This window comes from Sorex araneus, chromosome 2, assembly GCF_027595985.1.
Source record: "Sorex araneus isolate mSorAra2 chromosome 2, mSorAra2.pri, whole genome shotgun sequence".
Classification (NCBI taxonomy): domain Eukaryota; kingdom Metazoa; phylum Chordata; class Mammalia; order Eulipotyphla; family Soricidae; genus Sorex; species Sorex araneus.
The window spans coordinates 357,798,522-357,819,310 of NC_073303.1; the positions used below are offsets into that span (position 1 = coordinate 357,798,522).

General features: G+C 61.9%; 1 protein-coding gene across 2 annotated transcripts in view; it reads left to right on the forward strand.

The window, feature by feature from the left end:
* Window positions 1-20,789, forward strand: part of CTIF (cap binding complex dependent translation initiation factor) — a 220,656-nt gene that overhangs the window by 195,503 nt on the left and 4,364 nt on the right. For both annotated transcript variants that reach the window (XM_055129445.1, XM_055129446.1), the window contains exon 11: window positions 20,514-20,567. In XM_055129445.1, the coding sequence (XP_054985420.1) occupies window positions 20,514-20,567 (54 nt within the window). The remainder of the gene's footprint in view (window positions 1-20,513; window positions 20,568-20,789) is intronic.

Below are 20,789 nucleotides of genomic sequence, written 5' to 3' on the forward strand. Positions count from 1 at the left end.
CTGGCACTTGTGAGCAGCGAGATTTATTTTCCCCGCCTCTCTTTCCTGCCTGAGGCCCTGTTTCTTCCTGCCGAGTGGGGGCAGCCGGGGCGGTCTCCGTCCTGCAGGTCGGCTCCAGGGCTCAGTACGTGAGATGTTCAGCAAAGCAAGGCGGGCGCAGGTGAGCCCCTGGTGGCCGCCGGAAGCAGCGCCCGCGTGGGTTTGCTGTGTGTGGAGCCCACCCGTGTCACACTCGGGCAGCCCAGAGAGTCGGGTCTGTTCTAAGTGGGCACCAGGCCCCCTGCAGCCCGCAGCAAGCCCCCTTTGCCTAAAGATGTCTCCAGAGGCCAGCCACACCGCTCCCGGCCTGCTTCTGTTTGGGGGGCACGGGGTCCTGGGGACCACCAAGACTCCTGCTGGGCACACAACCAGCTTGCTCTGGGCTGTCTCTCTCCTGGCTCGTCACATTGTACTCCTGCCTTTCCTTCTTCCATCATCACCACCCTCCTCCTCCTCCTCCTCCTCCTCCTCCTCCTCCTCCTCCTCCTCTTCCTCCTCTTCTTCCTCCTCCTCCTCTTCCTCCTCTTCCTCCTCCTCCTCTTCTTCCTCCTCCTCCTCTTCCTCCTCTTCCTCCTCCTCCTCCTCTTCCTCCTCTTCCTCTTTCTCCTCCTCCTCCTCCTCTTCCTCCTCCTCCTCCTCCTCTTCCTCCTCCTCCTTCTCCTCTTCCTCCTCCTCCTCCCCCCCTTCCTCATGCCCGACTCACCGCCCCCAAGGCCAGGCTGGCTTCCCCACCCTGTCCCACCAGGTTCTGGTGGACTGTCACATCTCATAGAACCGGGGTTCCCTACAGCTCTGAGCCAGCCCCAGGCCGACTGGTAGGGTGAGACCTTGAGACCACCCGCACCTACTGCATTCCCTGATTGCTTTTAAATCCTGTCAGTCTCCCGGTGATATGGGGGGGTGGGCTGAGTCTCTTCTGGCACATTCCCCGCCTCCACCCCTGACCCCAAGTGCGTGCCCCTTCAGCCTCTGGTCACTTGCTCAGGACTGCCATCTGGTAGGCTGGTTTGTTCTGAGACGAAGCAACTCTTTTTTTTTTTTAACTTATATATTTTTTTAATTTTTTATTTTATAAGGTAGTTCACAATATTTGATTACATTCAGTATTCAAACACCCCCCCACCCCCATGACACCTTCCCACCACTGTATTTGGGATGTTCCCATCCCAAGCCCCAAGCCCTGTCCCAAAGCACAACCGAAATAATATATTTTGTATTGTTTGTTATGAAAAACTGCTTAAAATGCTACAAAAGTGTATCCATGGGGAAAACAGTGTGAAGATCGTTCTGTTTTGGCGGGGGCCATTAAGACCTTCTTTAGGATATCACTAACACGTTATTAAAGGTTGAGTGATGTGGGGGCTGGAGCGATAGTACAGCAGGTAGGGTGTTTGCCTTGCACACAGCCGACCCGGGTTCGATTCCCAACATCCCGTATGGTCCCCCAAGCACCACCAGGAGGAGTAGTTCCTGAGTGCATGAGCCAAGAGTAACCCCTGTGCATCGCTGGGTGTGACCCAAAAAGAAAAAGGTTGAGTGATGTGAACTTTTGTATATATATATATATATATATATATATATATATACATATATATCTGAAAATATATACATATATGCATATATATAATCTGTGATTGGTGGGCCACTATCTGAACCCCGTCAGATGTGGTGTGGTACTCTTGGAGAATGGGTAGAATCTTACTATGTGTCGTGCAGCCCAGGGATATGTTCACTCTGCCTGAGTGTGTGGGGAGCAGCCTTGAGCCTGGTGGCAGTTGGGTTGTGGAGGCTTTCGGCCGCCGGGGCTGGGTCCCTTGGGGCGGGGAGGGCTCTCACCCGCCCCTCTCTGGGGCGCCCCAAGTGAAACAGCCTGGTGCGGGGGCCAGGGCACGGTTATGGCGGGCGTCATCCTGCTCCCTTCGGGAGAGGAAGCCGTGCCATCTGGATGGTGGCTTACGGGCATGACCACTGGGTCTCTGAGACGGGGAAACGGGGCCAAGGCGACTCTTACCTCACAGTGATGAACCTGTCCTCGGGATGGCGGGGGGATGTCCCCACCGGGAGCCCACCCCAAGGCGTTCCAGTCCAGAAACTAAGTGTCCGTAGACATGCCGGGGAACATAGGGCCGGGGTTAACCGCCATGGGGAGGGCGGAGGGGGAGCAAGGGCCGGAGGGGATGGGACTGAGGCAGGAGCCTGCTCCCAGCTCCGTGCTCGGGAGTCACCTTGGTGGTACTGGGGATCCAGCCAGGTGGGCCGGCGGCAGAGCCGTCAGCTTCCCCGCCGAGCTCTCTCCCACCCGCGGCCCGGGCCTCCCGGCAGAGGACGAACCCACGGCCTTCTCGCCCACGCTCCTTTCTCTGAGGGCAGGGCTGGGGCGGGCTGAGAGCACAGGGTCTTGCTCAGGCACGGGATGGCTCCTGTCACCCTGTCTTACACCCAGACCTGGGGGACAAGGGCGCTCAGCCCCCACTCACACCCGTCACTCCTGTTGCCGCTCTGCCGGCATCACACCAGAGCCGCTGCCCCCTGCCCCCCATGTGACCCACCACGGAGATGCACCAAGTGTCCGGCACTGACCAGCTCAGGCCCACCCCCGCCCCAGGCATCCTCGCCCCCCCCACCCCGCAGCCCAAACTCACGTCTCCTCTGTCCTTCCCTTGCCCTGCCACCGAGGACGGCCCTGAGCCCACCCACCCCCAGCCTTTAGTGGGCCCACCGTGCCCGTCCCCAGCCAGGCGGCACACGCCGGACCGGGCGGCTGGCAGCCAGGGTGCCTCTTAGCAACCGTGGTAACCCAGGACCCACTGGAGAGCTGCACTATAAAAATACCCGCTCCCACCAGACGCTGGTGCTCGGAGGGAAGCAGCCAGTCCCCACGCCAGAACCGTTTTTAAGCAGGGTGGAAACTGCCTGAGTTTCCCAGCCCGGCTCCATGCCCGGGGGCCCCAGTGATTCGCCCGGGGCGGGGGCAGGCCTGGGCGGTCCTGGAGCCCAGGGCCTGGGGGACCACGGAGGAGGCTTGGCTCTGAGCAGCAGCTGCCTCAGAACTTAGAGGTGGGACCCACTTTGCTGTAAAGTCCTAGGGGCGGGGGGTGGGGGGTGCCCAGAGGTGCTCTAGAAGGTTCTCTGGTTGCAGTGATGGAACAAAGCATCCTTTGAGCCCCTCCCCCCCACTGCCTCACCCACCTTTCCACACTCTAGTGCTGGGGATCGAACCCTGAGCCTCACCTACATTGGGCCAGTGTTCTCCCACTATAGCCCCAGCCCTCGAATCTTTGTTGTTGTTGTGTTTCATTTGTTTGTTTTTGAACCATACCCAGTGGTGCTCAGAGTTTACTCCTGGCTTTGTGCTCAGGACTCACCCCTGGCGGTGCTCAGGGAACCATATGGAGTGCTGGGGACACCGAACCCAAGTCGGTCACTTACAAAGCAAGCGTCCTCCCCGCTGTGCTATTGTTCCAGCCTCCCTGTGAGTTCTTAACGAAAATCAACAGTGAACATGTGTTTTTTGGGTTTTTTTTTTTTTGGCTTTTTTTGGGTTACACCTGGTGATGCTCAGGGTTTACTCCTGGCTCTGTGCTCAGGAATCACTCCTAGCTATGCTCAGATATATAGATATAGATATAGATATATAGATATAGATATAGATATAGATATCTCCATATGGGATGCTGAGGATCAAACCCGGGTCGACTACGTGCAAGGCAAATGCCCTCCCCGCTGTACTGTCACTCCGGCCCCAGCAGTGAGCACTTTTCGAAAGCTCACTTGAGCGCGAGTGCCAGAAAATCCTTGTTCTTGCAGCACGTTCATGCCTGGGGGGTCTTCAGGGCTGCGAACCCCTAGTTATGGAGCTGGGGTCTGGGTCACCGGTCTCCCCAGCATCAGAACCTCCACCGACAAAGCATTCTGTAGCAGAAATTCTCCATTTCTGGCCACGCAAGGGCAGGCCGGTAAATGTGCGGGGGGAGGGGGGAGCTTAATGCTTAGAACCAAAAATCCCTTATCCCGGGCCCTCCCTGCCCCCCTACACAATACCATCACTGCCCCCCCCATCCCATCTTGGGCTAACATCAGCTCCCAAATTTCCCCCTTCCCTGGCGTGGCCTGCAGGGGGCGCCTGACTTGCGGGGCTGGGGGCGGCGCGGATGGGGATATGCTGGGAGGGGCCCTCCCCTGCCCCACCGGGCACTCCCTCACCCTGCCTCCTCCTCTCCTCCACCTCCTCCTCCTCCTCCCTCTTATCTCCCCGGGCCAAGCCTTGTAATTTTGAGAACTATTCGGACTCAGTAATTAATGTCTGAACTTCAGGAGGCCCCTGCTTTCTGCCGAACCCCGCTGGAGGCGAGCCGGGGGGCACATCAATTGTCTGGCTGGAGCTGACGTATCCTCCGCAGTGGCTGGAGCTGCTGGTGTCTCGATTGGATCGTTACAGCCTTTGGGTTAAAAAAGAAGTCCGCAGCCCTCCCCCCACCCTCCACACACATATGCACGCGCGCGCGCACACACACACACACACACACACACACACGAGCACACACACACACGCACACACACACGCATACACACGCACACACGCATACCCACGCACACGCGCACACACACGCACACACGCATACCCACGCACACGCGCACACACACGCACACACATGCATGTGCGCACGCACACACGCACACACACGCGCACGCACACACGCGCGCACACACACAAACACACACGCGCACACACATGCCCACACACATGCACGCGCGCACACACACACACATGCAGGCACACGCACGCACACACACATGCACGCACGCACACACACGCGCACGCACACACACATGCCCACACACATGCACGCACACACACACACATGCAGGCACACACGCGCACACACAATCCCCAGTGGCTTCCTGACCTGGGGGAGCAGGCCAGAGTGGGGGGCGGTGGCAGAATGATCTCTAAGACAAAAACCCAGTAGACATGGGGGTGAAACAGCAGCTACTTCACACAACCCCCAGGTCCCAAACTAGAGGGTGATAGGTCGGAGCAGTAGCACAGCGGGGAGGGCGCTTGCCTTACTGACCCAGCTTCAATCCCCAGCACCCCCTGGGGTCCCCCGAGCACTGCCGGGAGTCATTCCTGAGTGCAGAGCCAGGAGTAACCCCTGAGCATCGCTGGGTGTGGCAAAATAAAACAACAACAACAACCCTAGAGGGTGCCGCCCTGCCTCCCACTGGGAGGCTGGGGCCTGAGGGTGGTGTCCGTCAGGGAGGGTGTCCGTCCCCAGCACCCTGAATTATCCCCCAGGAGGGAGAGATCCCGGAGACAAAGCCAGGGCTGGCCCCAAACCAAAGAACAATAATACTTGGGAGAATGTCAGAGGCGCCCTTGAATTCTGGTGGGGTCCCCTGGCCCCAGGACCCTTGCCCAGCCGTTCCTGTCCAACTCGAACACGCTCCATCAAGATATTGGGGCTGGAACGGGGTGGGGGGGGCAAGTGCTAAGTCCAGCTGAGCCCACGAGGGTCCCTGCACTCTCGGAGGGTCTTCTCAGGACAAGCAGCCCAGAACAGCCCAGCCCCCAGCCCAGCACTGCCCACTGGCACGGCCTCATCATAGGCCACTGTCCCTGGGGCCCCTCTTGCCTCTTTGCCCGGCTCGGGGAGCCCCGGCCGTGGGTCACGCTCCCTGAGGGCTGGGCCTGCCCCCACATGTCCCCGCTGCGGTCAGCAGCGCTGGCCAGGCCGGGCCAGACACAGTCGGGAACCTTGGCCAGAGCCAGGCCCTGGGAGAAACCCCCGCACCCCGGCCCAGGGCCAGCCCCCTCCGGCCGCCCACCCCTCCCAGCCAGACAGAGCCAGGCACAGACTTCACCCCCAGCTCCTGCGTCCACTGTGCCCGCCCACCGGGATGCGGCTTCCATGTCATTTAGCACATCTGCTAATTACAGGCTGGCGTCCACCCCTTCCGGTGTCATCTGTAGGAGAGTGAGGGGCGGGGTGGGGGGGTAGGGGGGACGAGCAGCGCCTTTGTGCGCTGAGTAATGAAATGTTGCTCCCAGGAGACCTGGGTGCAGCGTCACCCCTCTGCCCCCTCGGTGCTCTACCCTTTCTCGGGGCTCCGTGGCACCCCTCCCCGTGGGCCGGCCTCCCGGCTCTGCCCGCCATGTCCCCTGTCCCGGCCTCGCTCTCACCCTCCCCGCCACTCCCTGCGTGCCTCCTGCAGGTCACTGGGGGCACCTTCTCCGGAGAGGCCGGGTGAGGGGCGGGACGGGCAGCCTGGAGGACCGTGGTCCCTGCCACGAGCCCAAGCGGGAGAGAAGGGACACCCTCTGCCCAGATCACAGCTGTGCTCGCACTCGCCTCCCGGTCACCCGCCCCCCCCCCCGCCCACCCCCCCATCTCCGCTCAGCTCAGCCTTTCCCGCCTTCCCTGCAGGGCGCTCGGGCGAGATGCTCTGTCCATCCAGAGGCAGAAGCCGGTCAGCGTAGGCTCCCGAGCTCTGAGGGGGCCGGGAGGGGGCCTCTCGGTGTGTGGTGGTGGGGCCTGCTTCCCGGGAGAGGAGGAGGAGCAGGAGGAAGGAGGGTGCTGGCAGAAGTTGACAGCAAGAAGTTCAGAGCTGGAGCGATCGTAAAGAGCGTAGGGAGGGCGTTCGCCTTGCACGCAGCCGACCCAGGTTCCATCCCCGGCACCCTATAGGGTCCCCCGAGCACCGCCAGGAGTGATCCCTGAGTGCAGAGCCAGGGGTGACCCCTGAGCATCACCGGGTGTGGCCCCCAAACCAAAAAATAATAATAATAAGATAAAAAAAAAACAAATTTAGGAGGGTGGGACCCGTGAGACTGGCCCTCGTGAGCCTGGAGAACAGCAGACCCCTGTAAACGCTGACTAGCTCTACACAGGGCCGGGGAGATGGCACAGGGGGGTGGAGCGCATGCACAGAGGAGGCCCGGGTTCAATCCCCAGCACCGCATGCTCCCTGAGCACTGCTGAGGGGAACTCCGCGGCCCCCCGCCTCCTGCAGGAACTCGCAGGAAGGGCCCCGTAAGCCAGAGAAGTGGAGGATGATGGGTCTGTCCCCCGGGTCAGGGAGCGGGAAGGAGCTGTCCTCTGCTCTCTCGGTGCCGGGCACTGCACCAGACACTGGCCCAGTGCTCCCCGTCGGGGGGACCCACCCGGGACAGCCGAGCTGAGAGTTGCTTCTGGAACCCGCAGTTCTGGGCTCCCCCATTGTCTGGGCCCTCGGAAGACTCATGAATATTCATTTCTATTTCCGGGGGCCACCCCTAACCGCGCTCAGGGCTCTGCGCTCAGGGATCACTCCTGGTGGGTTCGGGACACGCTATGGGATGCCGGGGGGTCAAACCCGGGTTCGCCATGTCCAAGGCAGGCGCCCGCCCTACCTGCTGCCCTGTCGCTCCGGCCACTCAGGAGTGGTCTTAGAGCTGCTCGCTCTGAGCTCCTGGGAGCAAAGGGAAACAGGCAGAGATGAACCCCAAAGCACAGTGCTCCCATGCGGGCCTAGAGTTATCAGGAGGGTTCCAGAAGGTTCTTTTTTTTTTTTTTTTTTTTCGGTTTTTGGGTCACACCTGGCAATGCACAGGGGTTGCTCCTGGCTCTGCACTCAGGAATTACCCCTGGCGGTGCTCAGGGGACCATATGGAATGCTGGGATTAGAACCCGGGTCGGCCGCGTGCAAGGCAAACGCCCTACCCGCTGTGCTATTGCTCCAGCCCCTCCAGAAGGTTCTGAGGGCAACCCTGGGGACCCCCAGAGTGAAGAAGGGGAGTGGAAGGAGTGGACAGAAAGGTGTGAGAGGGGTGTGGAAGTGGGGAGGACCGGAAGAGGACAGAGCTATAAACAAATGGGGGAGAGGTCCAAGCTCCTCCCCCCTCCCCCCTGCTGAGCCGGCGGAGGCCCCGCCCCCAGGGGTGAGCTCATCTCGCCTTGCCCCTTGGATCACTCTGTTGTTCTCGGGGCTGCCATTTCTGTAATTAAGACCTGGTCCCTTCCCCAGAGGTATTGAAACATAAAAGTATTTGCTGAATCGGGCTTCCCAGGGTTAAAAGGCAGACTTAGGAAACGCAAACACATCCACTAACTAATTAGCCGCTAATGAAGGTGGGAGCTGCTGCCTCAGACAATTAGCTCTGGGAATTGAACGGTAGGTACAGCCCCACTTCGGGCTAATTGTCCTTCCCCCCACTGCCGGATCTGGCCGGAGGTCGGCGGGGAGGAGGGGGCAGTGGGGGAGTGCCCGCTGATGACTGCCCCTGTGACTGGGAGGCTAGCTGGAGGCCGGGGAGGGGCCGCGGGAGGATGTGGTTTGGGCCCCGGGAGCGGAGAGGCTGCCCGGGGCTTGGACACCGGCCATGGGAAGTCTCCGCGGCTCTCTGGCCACACTGAGGTGGCTGTCCTGGCTGGAGGGGAGGCGTGGGCCCGGGATTAGCTGACTGGAAAGCAATTAGCCGAGGTGGGGCGGGCTGGGAAAATACCTGGGATCCCAGGGCCCGAGCTGGGACTTGCTCGGATGCCACAGGCGGGCAGCCCCGGGGCCCCGTGGAGGGCGGGGTGCCACTGACCCAGGAGAGGGTGGGGTCCCACTGGCCCCCGGAGCGGAGCGGGCGGGGAGGGTGTCCCGGGCCCAGTGGGCCGTGAGCCTGGTTTGTCACGTGCTGCTGCAGAAAAGGGGGCCCACGTCTTCCTGGGTCCCCGTCCCTTCTCCCCACGTGCCCCCTGGGTGCCGGCATGTCCGCCCATCAGCCTCCCTCGAGGCCAGCTGGGCCCCTGTTCCCGGCAGGAGGGACGTGGCTGGGAAGGGGGAGCGGAGGGACCCCTCTCCCCGGAAAATAGCCAGTGTCCGGCGGCCTGCAGGCGTGTGTGAGGTCCTCGGTTCGACCCCTGGCACCGTCCCCAAACACGCAGGGCGGGGGTGGCAGCCGGCCGAGAGGCCCCCGTTGGTTCTGGCCTTCCTGTGAAGAGCCGTGCTCTCAGAGGAGAATGTGGGGTCCCCCTGCAGACCGGGGCCCTTCCCGAGCCCACGCCTCTGACAGCTCATGTCTCGGGGTGTTTGCCCGTGTGGGCTTGTTGGGGGGCTCACCCCGCAGTGCTCACGGCTTTTACTTCAGGCTCCGCCCCAGAGCACACCGCCGGCGGAGTCGGGCAGACACACGCGGTGCTGGGCTTTGAACCGACCTTGGCCGCGTACACGGCAAGTGCCTGAACTACCCTCTCGACTGTTGCTTGGGGTCACGCCCAGCGGTGTTGGAGGTCGAACCCAGACCTGTCTTACGTAGAGCCAGGGCTCAGGCGCTGGAACCTCCTCTGGCCCCGGCTCTTGTCTCTCACTATCGGATTTTGTGTTTCTGCGCTGGGGGCTGCTTGGGACCCAGTGCTCCGGAGGCCGTGCAGCGCTAGCAGTGTGACCCTCCCTTCTTCCCTCCCCCGTGAACCTGGGCTGTGTCCCCAGCCCCCGGCGGAGCCCCCGAGTCCGCCCTCCCCCTCCCGTGCTCCCCCTCACGCTCTCTGTCGGTGCAAGGTCGGGACGTTTCCATGAAGGGCCAGAGAGTGGGTATTTCGGCTGTGCAGACCAGGAGACAGAATCAGGTTTCCCACCACCCCTGTGCCCGCCGCCGGCCCCCAGCCGTTTCCATCCAACCCTCCACGGGTGGGGGTGGGGTGGTGGGTGGGGGTGGGTTCATTGGGAGTTTTGGTGGGGGGGGGTGTTTGAGAGCCGCACCCGGTAGTGCTCAGTGCTCGGGAGTCACTTGAGATGGTGCTTGGGCGACCCTCTGAGCTGCTAGGGATGGAGTCGGGTCGGCCACGTGCAGGGCACACGCCCTCCCCACCCCACCCCTCGTCCTGTCCCCCCAGCCCTTCCTTCAGCCCCTGGATGCGAAGGAGGCGAGCACCGAGCAAGCGAGCAAGCGGCGAGAGCACTGAGCAGCGAGAGGCGACTTGCAAATGGGTGGGAGGGGCTATCCCCGGAGACCTTATTTATGGGCCTGGAATTTGAATTTTATAGCAGTTAGTATGTGTCGCAGAATGTGATTCTTCTTTTGATTTTTCCCACCCACAGCTAGTTAAAAATGTAAAAACTATTCTTAGCTCACGAGAAGCAGGCTGGACCCCCCCCGCCCCTCCAGATCTGAGGTTCTGGCGTGGGGAGGTGCCTCCTCCAGGAGGGGGGGCCTCGCAGGTGGGCACGTGGGGGTCCCTGCCCGGAGGTGGGAGGGGGGTGACTCGCAGGAAGGGTTCCCACCTTGCTGTCATCCTTATCTGCTCTCCTGCCCAGAACCTCCCCGTCCCCCCACCAAGACACACCCGTCCCCCGGCGCCCCCCTCGGCTTCCTTGGTGCGGGGTGGAGGGGCTGGTTCCCTGAAACCTTCCTGGCCGTCAGCCGGGGAGCAGGAAGTTAGACCACCTCCACGGAGGTTCTTGAACACGGGACACTGGGGGCGGGAGGGGGAAGGTGGGGCGAAGGCCAGCCCCCAGGCTCAGGCCTCGGAATAGAAGTAATGGGTGGGGAGTGAGAGCTGGCACTGCCCGCCCCCCCCCCGCACCCCCGAGCGCCTGGTGGAGTTTAGGGGAGCAGGAGCTGAGGTGTGGCTTAGCCAGAGAGCCCGGGGATCGGGGGCCAGTGTCGGGATGATGCGGCCGGGCTCCCTGGGGCCTCCCTGGGCTGCTCGCAGACCCTGGGCTTTGTGTGCCCTCGTTCCAGGAGGCCGATGTCCCACCCCAGAAGCACGGGTGACCCCAAGATCCGCCTGTTTGCCCTCGGTCCGTGCGTCCCAGAGGCCAGGGTCCGGCCGGGGTGACCCCGAAGGTCTCATCCAGCCCGGCGGCGGCGCGGCGTGTTGCCATGGGAACCCTAACTTTGAATTTCCTGCCGCTGGGGCTGTGAAAATCACAGCCTGAACCTTCCGTGGATGTGGCTTTCACGATTAATTTCCTGTCGGATTGTTTACTTTAGCCAGCGGAAAACGCCTCTGCGGGCCCTGCTCGGCCGGGCTCCCCGCGCAGGCGTGCTTCCCACGGGGGCACCCCCAAAGCCAGCAAGGTCAAATCCAGGGTGTGGGGCGGGGGCGCCGGGGGCTGGGGGACCCCTGAGCAAAGTTCAGGGCCTGGGGTCCTTCTCCACGTGCCACGCGCACTCCGGGCCTGGTGAGAGCTGTGAGTTGGCACTGCCAGGGAGAGGCGGCTGCCCCCTCCCTGGGCTCTAGAGCCGACACGCAGCCCCCAGACTCCGCCCCCATCCCGGGACCCGCGCACCCTGGCCCTTGTCTTAGCAGGGCCCTTGGCTACTCTAAGAGGTGACGGCCCCAGGGCACTGGGCGAGGCCCCCCTTCTACAGAGAAGGGTGGCTCCTGTCCCATCACCCCTGCAGACCGGGGTCAGGGATTGCCCTCCTGAGGAGCACCCAGAGACAGGCGGGAGCACTTACCCCCCCCTATCAAGGGGGATCCAAGAGCACGTGCAGCTGACCCAAGATCTAGGGATGGGTCTCCAGGACGCTCGCCACCCCTCCCCGCTCCAACGGACTGTAGAATGCACCGTTCAAATCTGGGCGCTTTGTTTTGGGCGAGTCACTCCCGGCAGTGCTTGGGGGGCCAGGCGGTGCCAGGGATCAAACCTGGGGCTCTCACGTGCCAAGAGAGTGTGCTTGGCTGCATATTTAGACCCCCAGATCAGCCCAGCCCCAAATCTGGGCACTTTGGAGAATAAACAGGTGATCCCTCGTTCCCTCGTCGTGCTGGGCCCCCGGGGGGCTGTGGTCCCGGTCCCCCATATTGCACAGGCCTCTTCCTAGCGGCCTGTGTCCACGAGCCAAGGGGGCAGTGAGGACGTGGGAAGACGGTCAGGTTGGGTCCAGTGGGGGTCCTGCTTCCTGGGGGGAGCTCACCCTCCAGCCTCCATCGCCGCCCTCCCCTGAAGACAGAGAGAGGTTTCCCACACAGAGAAACTGGTGTAGGACCAAGCGGCTTCGTGAGTGTCTACACAGCGTGGCGAGTCAGCGTTCAGAGGCTGAAGGTCAGGGGGTGATTGGGGAGACCCTCAACCCTCAAGCAGACCCTTGAAAAGTGAAGTCATGGGGCCCGAGAGATAGCACAGCAGGGAGGGCGGTTGCCTTGCATGCAGCCAACCCGGATTCAATCCCCAGCATCCCATAGAGTCCCCCGAGCACTGCCAGGGGTAATTCCTGATTGCAAAGCCAGGAGTAACCCCTGTGCATCGCCGGGTGTGACCCAAAAAAAAAGAAAAAGAAAAAGAAAAGTCAGAGGGGGGTGGGGTTGGGGAGATAGTGCATACACGAAGCATGTTGGAGCCCCGGGCTCCCTCCCCGGCACTGCACGCTTCCCTGAGCATCACCGGGCACTGAGCCTGGAGTAGCTCTTAAGCCCTGGCAGCTGTGGTTCAGAAATGAAAAACAAAAAAGTAAGAAGCCCCTCCACTGGCCGCGCCTTCTCTCGGCCCTGTGGAGAGCGGCACGGACAGGGCCGTGGACGCCGAGGTGCCGGCCTGCCTTGTGGGAGGCACGGGAAGAGAAGGCGCCGGAGGAGCTGGGAGGGGCTTGGCCTGAAGCCAGTAGGCTCCCTCGGGTCTCAGACCCCCATGCGGGGTCCCCCGGGGCCAGGCTACCGGGTCTCGGAGCACACAGCCCTCCCCTGCCCACGGCTGCTGGCCCAGGCTTGACCCCACCCCCCAGTGGAGCCGTGTCCACCACAGGATTTGGTGTCTTGCTCTGAGCCCCGGGTTGGATTTCCACCCCCTGGGGCCAGCCAGGGCATGCGGCCACTCTGTCCGCGCCGGCTGGCCGGCTCCGCGGGGAGGACGCGCGGCGGGTAGGGTCCCCGCCCGCCCTGGTGCCAAGGGCCTGGGTGCCAGCTTGGCTGCAGCCCCGCCGGGGCAGAGAGCGGCGGTTCCTGACCGGGCGAGTGGGACGTAGCCCTCGCTCCTGACCGCCCCGCCGGGCAGCCCAGAGTGTCGCTAACAAGGGCTGGCGGGACGCACCCCGGATCCTGCAGCCGCACCCTCAGGCTCGCCGGCCGTGGCACCCGGCAGTGCTCAGGGGACCAGGAGGTGCCAGGGACCCGCCCCCCCGCTCCCGCCAGCAAAGCCTGAGCTTCGCCCGTGAGCTATCTCCTCCCCGCCTTCACCAGAGCCCGGCCCTGCGCACCCCTGCCCTCCTCTGCCCCGTCCTCCACCCGCCTCAAGTCTCTGCCATGCCACGCGCCCCCCTGCAAGTCTTTCCTCTGTGCACAAGGTTCAGAAAAGGGGGAAGGGGTGGAGAGAGAGAGAGAGAGAGAGAGAGAGAGAGAGAGAGAGAGAGAGAGAGAGAGAGAGAGAGAGAGAGAGAGAAAGAACAGAAAACCCTCAAGGAACAGGAAAAGAACGATGGTTCAGAAATACGGCCAGAGAGATGGGACGCGTGTGGGACCCTTGCCTTGCACACGGCTGACCTGGGTTCGATCCCCGGACCTCGGTTCGATCCTCGGCCCCAAGAAGGTCCCCTGAGAGCAGAGTCAGGACTAAGCCCTGAGCACCTCCGGGGGTGGCCCCCAGACACCCCAGGGTTCTCTCGGGGTCCCCTTGCACGCCCGCCCCAGGCACACACCCCTGCACCGAGCTCTCCTCACCAAACGCAGCGCCCCTGCTCCTGTGCGTGGACATGTGACAGGTGGACCCCGTGTGCCTGCGTTCCTCCCGCCCTCAGACCGTCCTTCCGGGCCACCCTTGCCGTGCCGCCTTCGCTACCCCCCTTTATTTATGTTTCAGGGGGTTCTGGACCTCACACCCATGCCGCAGGTGCTCTCACCCTGATCTCTGTCCCCAGCCCCCCCACCACCACCCCGGCAGGTAAGGGGCACGCTCCCTCTTCTCGCCACACTCTCTCGAGGGCCCCGAACATGCCCTGACTGCAGGCGGCCTCTCCCGTCCGTCCTCCCCAAGGCCGTGAACTCCAGGCCAGATGCGGCCCCTGCCTCCTTCTGGGGTCTGCTGGGGGCACCCCCTGCCGGCCCAGCATCTGGGGCCCCGCACCCGCCCCGGGTCTCTCCTCTGCTCCCCGCTGTCCCCTCCAGGCCTTCTCCCTCCCGGCGTCCCCTGGATCCGGTCCCCTGTGCTTCCTCCAGACCGCCGCTCCCTCTCCTCGCCCCCACCCCTGCAGCTGGACTCGTGTCCATGCTGCTCCGGAAGGAGCGGGGAGTTGGGCTCGGTGCCGGGGACCCTGTGCTCAGCGGTTATTCCTAGCGGAGCTTGGGAGGGGGGGAGCCACTGAGTGCTGGGGATCAATCCCGACGGGCCTGCAGGGCGAGCACCTGACCCCCTCCGTCCTCACCCAGCCCCAGGAAAAGTCTCTACGATGCGTGGGTCAGCTTCCCCCTCGCCAGGGTTAACTTGTCCAGGGGCTCCCGGTCCCGTGACACAAGCTCTGATCCCACTTACAGGGCACCCAGGGGCCTCTGGGGTATGACCCTCGCCTTCTTTGTCATGGTTTTTCTCTCTTGCCCCCCCGAGTGGCACAGATTTTAGCCTCGTGAAACCCAGGTTATTCCCCAGTGCGCTCTGCTAGTTTACATTTTGCTTTTGTGCATACACCATATGCTGCTCCTCACACCGTCTGCCTGGCCCGCTCTCTCCCACCGCCCCTCTGCCCTGTGTTCCGACACCACACACCTAGCACAGTCCCTTCATTTCCCCGGCCGGACTATCAATTGCCATAATTTTTCTTATGTTCCTGTACTTAACCCAGTGGTTATCTTAGAAATGTGCCATAAATGTTGGAATGATGGCTGGGTAGAGAGATGGATAGGTAAATGGGTGGATGGGTGTGTGCATGATGGGTATACTGGATGGATGGATGGATGGATGGATGGATGGATGGATGGATGGATGGATGGATGGATGGGTAGATGGGTAGATGGATGGATAGATAGACAGGTGGATGGACAGATGGATAGATGGATGAATGGATAGATGGATGGATGGATGGATGGATGGATGGATGGATGGATGGATGGATGGATGGATGGATGGATGGATGGACAGGTAGATGGACAGGTGGATGGACAGATGGAAAGATGGATGGATGGATGGGTAAGAGGGTATATGATGGGTGGTTGGATAGATGGAAGACTGGGTGGGTATGTGTAGGATAGGTGGATGGGTGAATAAGTAAATGGGTAGATGAATAGTTGAACTACTCATAGTTGAACTGGTGGATGGATGGATGGATGGATGGATGGATTGGTGGATGGATGGATGGATGGATGGATGGATGGATGGATGGATGGATGGATGGATGGATTGGTGGATGGATGGATGGATGGATGGATTGGTGGATGGATGGATGGGTGGATGGATGGAAGGAAGGAACAGAGGGATGGTAAAATAGAGGGGCATGAGGATGGAAGAATGAATAGGTAAGCGGGTGAGTAGACAGTTGTGGGAGGAGAGGTGCCTGGAAGAGTGGGTGTGTGGTGTGTGGACAGAGAGAATGAATGGATGTCGGTGACTCAATGAAGGGTTCGTGAGTCGGTGGATGAGTAAGTAGATGTGTGGAGGTGGCTAGATGGGGAGATGGATGGATAGACGGCAGCCAGTGTGCCTGAGAATAGGGAAAATCAGTTCAACTTTGTGAAGTCCCAGATGGATTATTATCACCAGTCAACAAAATTATAATTATGATAAGCAAAATAAGAATTAGCCACTGCAGGAGAAGTTAAAATTATTCTCTGAAGAAAGAGGACGCTGACCCAGGACTCTTAAAAGTACCTTGTAGTTTACTCAGACCCGCTGTCTGGCTGGCTGGGGCAAGCCACAGGGCTCCTGAGCCTGGGTTTTGTGTCTATTAAGGAGAGATAATAATGCCCGTGGCCTTTCCCTCTCTGCACGGGAGGGTCACAGGGGTAAATGGGATGGTACGTACAAAGGGCGGCGAGATCTTCAGAGGAGATTCCTGTTTGTCAAGACGGGCGCTTAATAACGCTAATCGCACCTTGCTGAATCAAAGCTCTGCGCCTTTCAAAGCATAGGATTGGACCGTGACCCCACACAAGCCTGGTGGGTGTCCTCAGCCCTGTCCAGACGGAGAGCAGCCCCGGCGCAGGGGTGGCCGTGAGACAGAGCTGTCCAAGGACACCTGAGTGACCGTAGCCTCCCTGCTCCCTGAAGAGCCCCCGGCATCGCTGACCCCCGGGGAGCCAAGTCACTGCCCAGCTCCCCCGAGATGAAAGGGGGCCCTTGGCGGCTCCCTCCCTGCCCCCCTCCCCTCCAGGCATGGACTGCTTCTTTTCCCTTCCTAGCCACTGCCAACCTCCTTGCCCATCATGTGCCCATGACTGGCCCATCCCCCTCCCCCCAGCCTGCACCTCCCACTCTCTCTCCTCTCCCTGCCCGCCCCCTCCAGCCAGCCAATCAGGGCTCTCTGGGATGTGCCGTGTGGCCAATCACAGGCGCTGTGGCGACTCACTCGTGGCCCCCTCGTTGCTGAGTCCCCACAGGATGAGGCTGCCCCGCCCGGCTGCCGCCGTCCGCCCCCTGCTGCCCTCCCCAGCGGGTGGCATCCCAAGCAGCCAGCCAGGTTCCATCCTGGGCATGCCTTGGGCCGCCTGCCCACACAGCCCCTGGACCCCGGGCCGCCCCGGGCCAGGGGCTGGGCCCCCCTCCCCCGCCCGAGTGCTCAGCCTCTCCCCCCCCCCCCCAGGGAGGATGTGGTGGGTGTGCCTGCAAGTCTCCGCACAGACAATAGGACGGGAGTGCACGCGCTTCCGAACAAACACCGTGTGGGCTCCCCGCCGCCTTGGATTCCCGTCCAAGAAACACATTTCAGCGAGCAAGGGCGCGGGGAGCCGGCCTGCCCCAGCCCGCCCACACCCCGCCCCGTGCCAGACCCGGAGCAGCGGGGCTGGCGCCACCCCACGCCCTGCCGCCCTCCGCTCCGCCCCGACCTTTCCTCCCGGGCCCAGTGGGCCCCGCGTGCCAGCGCAGCTCCTAGTCGTGGGGGCAGAGAGGTGGCACCTAAAATGGGTCGTCTTGGGCCCAGAGGGATGAGACCGGGGTGAGGCCCTGGCCTGGCGCAGCTGACCTTGGTGCAGTCTCTGGCACCATCTAGGGTCTCCCGATGCCCAGCCAGGAGTGAGCACAGAGCCCCGAGTACCAGGGGTGGCCATCTTGCCACACACATCCAAATGGACCGTTTTAGGGCGTCCACCACAGGGCAGAGGGCAGCGAGGCTACACTCGGGAGGCTTTGGGGGTTGGGCATCAGCCCCCAGCCTGCCCCAGCCCTTTGGGTCAAACATTTGCAGGCACCCGGGTCTGAGGTAGGAGGCGGACCCCATCATTGCACGGCTGTCTGTCAGTCTCACATGATTGACCCCTGACCCACAAGGTGTTGGCACAGGTGTTGCCATCCCCTCCCCAAGGACACCTGAGGTGCCCTTTCCCCTTTCTGCCTCTGAGGACCCAACGCCCCCGGTGAATGGAGCTGCGGTGCGTGCACGGTGCCGGGCCTGACTCGGCCCCATCTCAGGGCTCCTGCGTGTTGTCGCCAGTATCAGAACATCCGTCCTTTTAATAATTGGACATATGAGGGCCTGGAGTGATAGCACAGCGGGCAGGGCGTTTGCCTCGCACACAGCCGACCCGGGTTCGATTCCCAGCATCCCATATGGTTCCCCGAGCACCGCCAGGAGTAATTCCTGAGTGCATGAGCCAGGAGTAACCCCTGTGCATCGCCGGGTGTGACCCAAAGAGAAAAAAAAATTGGACCATGTGGGAGGAGGGGGACACACCTGGCAGTGTTGTGGGGGGGAACATGCAGTTTCCAGGCCCTCCTGCATGCAAAGCCCCGCCCTAAGCCCCCAGCCGTGCTTTTGAAGGCTGAGTAGAGTGCTGTCGTGGGGAGACCGTGCTCCATGGAGGAAGACCATGTTCTGTGGGGGAAACCGTGCTCTGTGTAAGGGGGGGAGACTGTTCTGTGGGGGAGCACCGTGCTCTCTGGGGAGGCCAGCTCTGTGGGGGGAAGACTTTGTTCTATGGGGAGACCGTACTCTGTGGTGAGGAGACCGTGTTCTGTGGAGACATGCTCTGTGGGGAGACCGTGTTCTGTTGTGGGGAGACATGCTCTGTGGGGAGACCGTGTCCTGTGGAGACATGCTCTGTGGGGAGACCATGTTCTGTGGTGGGGAGACCTGCTCTGTGAGGAGACCGTGTTCTGTGGGGAGACCTGTCCTGTGGGGAGATGCTCTGTGGGGGAGACCGTGTTCTGTGGGGAGACCTGTCCTGTGGGGAGATGCTCTGTGGGGAGACCTGTCCTGTGGGGAGATGCTCTGTGGGAGAGACCGTGTTCTGTGGGGAGACCTGCTCTGTGGGGGAGACCGTGTTCTGTGGAGACATGCTCTGTGGGGAGACTGAGTTCTGTGGTGAGGAGACCTGCTCTGTGGATGAGACCATGTTCTGTGGGGAGACCTGTCCTGTGGGGAGATGCTCTGTGGGGGAGACCGTGTTCTGTGCTGGGGAGGCCTGCTCTGTGCGGGAGACTGCTTTCACTCCTCCCTCATTCCATGTGGACAGACTGTCGCCTCCTCCCTTGCCTTTTGTGGTGCTGTGAGCTCAGCCTGGAGCGTCTGTGGGTTCACTGCCTTTGCGTCTCTGGAGGCTCCCAGGGAGGGCCTCCCTAAGCAGGAAGTGGGACACCCTCTCAGCCCCTCTGCAGAGAAGCATCGCGCCCACAAGCTCATCCCTCAGCAACAGACCCGGGAGCAGGGCTGTTGGGCCCAGAGAGATCTAGAAGCCGTGCTGAAGGCAGTGCCCCTCCACCCCGTGGGCCACCTCGGATGGCGCAGAGCAGCTGAGGCCCTGAGGGAAGCTCGGGGCCCCTCAGGGTCAGAGCAGGGCTCCCTCCCCACCACAGGGCACAAATGACCCACGTGTATGGTGGGTTCTGTGGCCAGGGGTGGGCACCGGCTCTGCTTTCAGTGTGCCCGATGCACGAAGCTGGCCGTGGGTCTCGCGGACACGGGCGGAGCTATCCTGAGGTCCTGGGCCGTGATGGGTGCAGGTCTCTGAGTATATCCAAAGCCACTGACTTCAGTGCTTACACAGCGCACGGGGCTGGAGAGATGGTCCAGGGCTTAAGCTCTCCCACGTGCATCCCCTCCACACCCAGTTGAAGCCCCGAGTGTCGCCAAGGTCACTTCCGAGCACAGAGGCAGGAATAGCCCCGAGCACCACAGGGTCTGGCCCAGAAAGGATGTTGGGTGTGAGGCTCTAGGGCTTCTCAGGTTTGAGACAGGTGGGGTGAGGGAGAAGGGGTCAGAAGCACACTGGAGTCGCTGTCCTGGAGGCCGGCAGCCTGGCCGTGGTCTTGGTCAGAAGGCCCTCCGGGGGGACAGAGAGAGTACAGCGAATTGGGCACTTGCCTTGCACGTGGCCGACCCGGGTTCGATCCCTGACATCCCAAGTGGTTCCCCAAGCCCCACCAGGAGTAATTCCTGAGCACAGAGCCCTGAGCACTGCCCAGGTTTGGCCAGAGAGAGAGAGAGACAGAGAGGGAAGAAAGGCCTCCCCGCCTCTGTGAGTCACAGTGGGGGCCCTTGCAGGTATGTGGCGCCCAACCGGGGTGAAGCAGGTTTGGTGTCTGAGGTCTAGCGCCAGGACAGGAAGTGTCCGAGACCAGGACGGAGCCTCTGCTCAACAGCTGGTTCACGGCCGGGACTCAGAAAGGCTCAAATGGAGTCGTTTCACCACCCTCTGGTGACTGCTCTCTCTGTCTCCCCCTCTCCCTCTCCCTCTGCCTCTCTTTCTCTCCCTCTCCCTCTCGCTCTCTCTTTTTCTCTCCCTCTCCCTCTCACTCTCACTCTCACTCACTCTCTCCCTCTCTCTCGCTCTTTTTTCTCTTCTCTCTCCTCTTTTCTCTCTTTTCTCCTCCTCGCTCCCTCTCTCTTCCCTCTCTTTCTCTTTTCTCCTCTGTCTCTCTCTGTATCTCTCTCTTCTCTTTCTCTTTTCCTCTCTCTTTCCCTCTCTTTCCTCCTCCTCCCTTTCTCTCTTCTCTCTCTCTCTCTCTCTCTCTCTCTCTCTCTCTCTCTCTCTCTCTCTCTGCCTCTCTGCCTCTGTGTGGCTCTGTCTCTGTCTCTTTGTCTGTCTGTCTGTCTGTCTGTCTCTCTCTCTCTCTCACTCTCTCTCTCTCCTCACTTTGCACTCGGGCCTGGCGATTGCTCAGGAGTCTCTCCCTGCGATGTGCCCCAGGGCTGCTGCGTGCGGGGCACTTAAACCTGAGTCTTCCTCATGCACAGTCCGCATCAGCCCGTGGAGCGCCCGGGGCCCGGATCCTCCCTGCCCCTGCAGCCCTGTCCCTTGCCGGCCCGCCCAGCCTTCTCAGCCAGCGGGAGGCAGCCTGTGTCCGGGCGCATGTGCCCGTCGTCTCTCTCCGGGGAGGCAGGAGGGTGGGTGCCCCCCTGAGCGTCTGGCCTCTCCCCGCAGCTGCTGCAGTCCCAGGACGTGAAGGAGGACGCTGTGCTGTGCTGCTCCATGGAGGTAGGTGGGCGCCGGGGTGCCCTCCCCCTCCCGGCCCCCAGGATCAGCTTCCCTGGTGCCAGCCACCCCAGACGATGATGTCACAGGTGCCAGCTGGGCCGGGGGAAGTGACTCAGCGGAGGGAGCGCAGCCTGGCCCGTGAGGCCCAGATCCCGCGGAGACCACAGCGAGGGAGGCTGCAGGACCCCTGCCCCCAGATGCCCTCGGGCCGCAGAGGAAGGC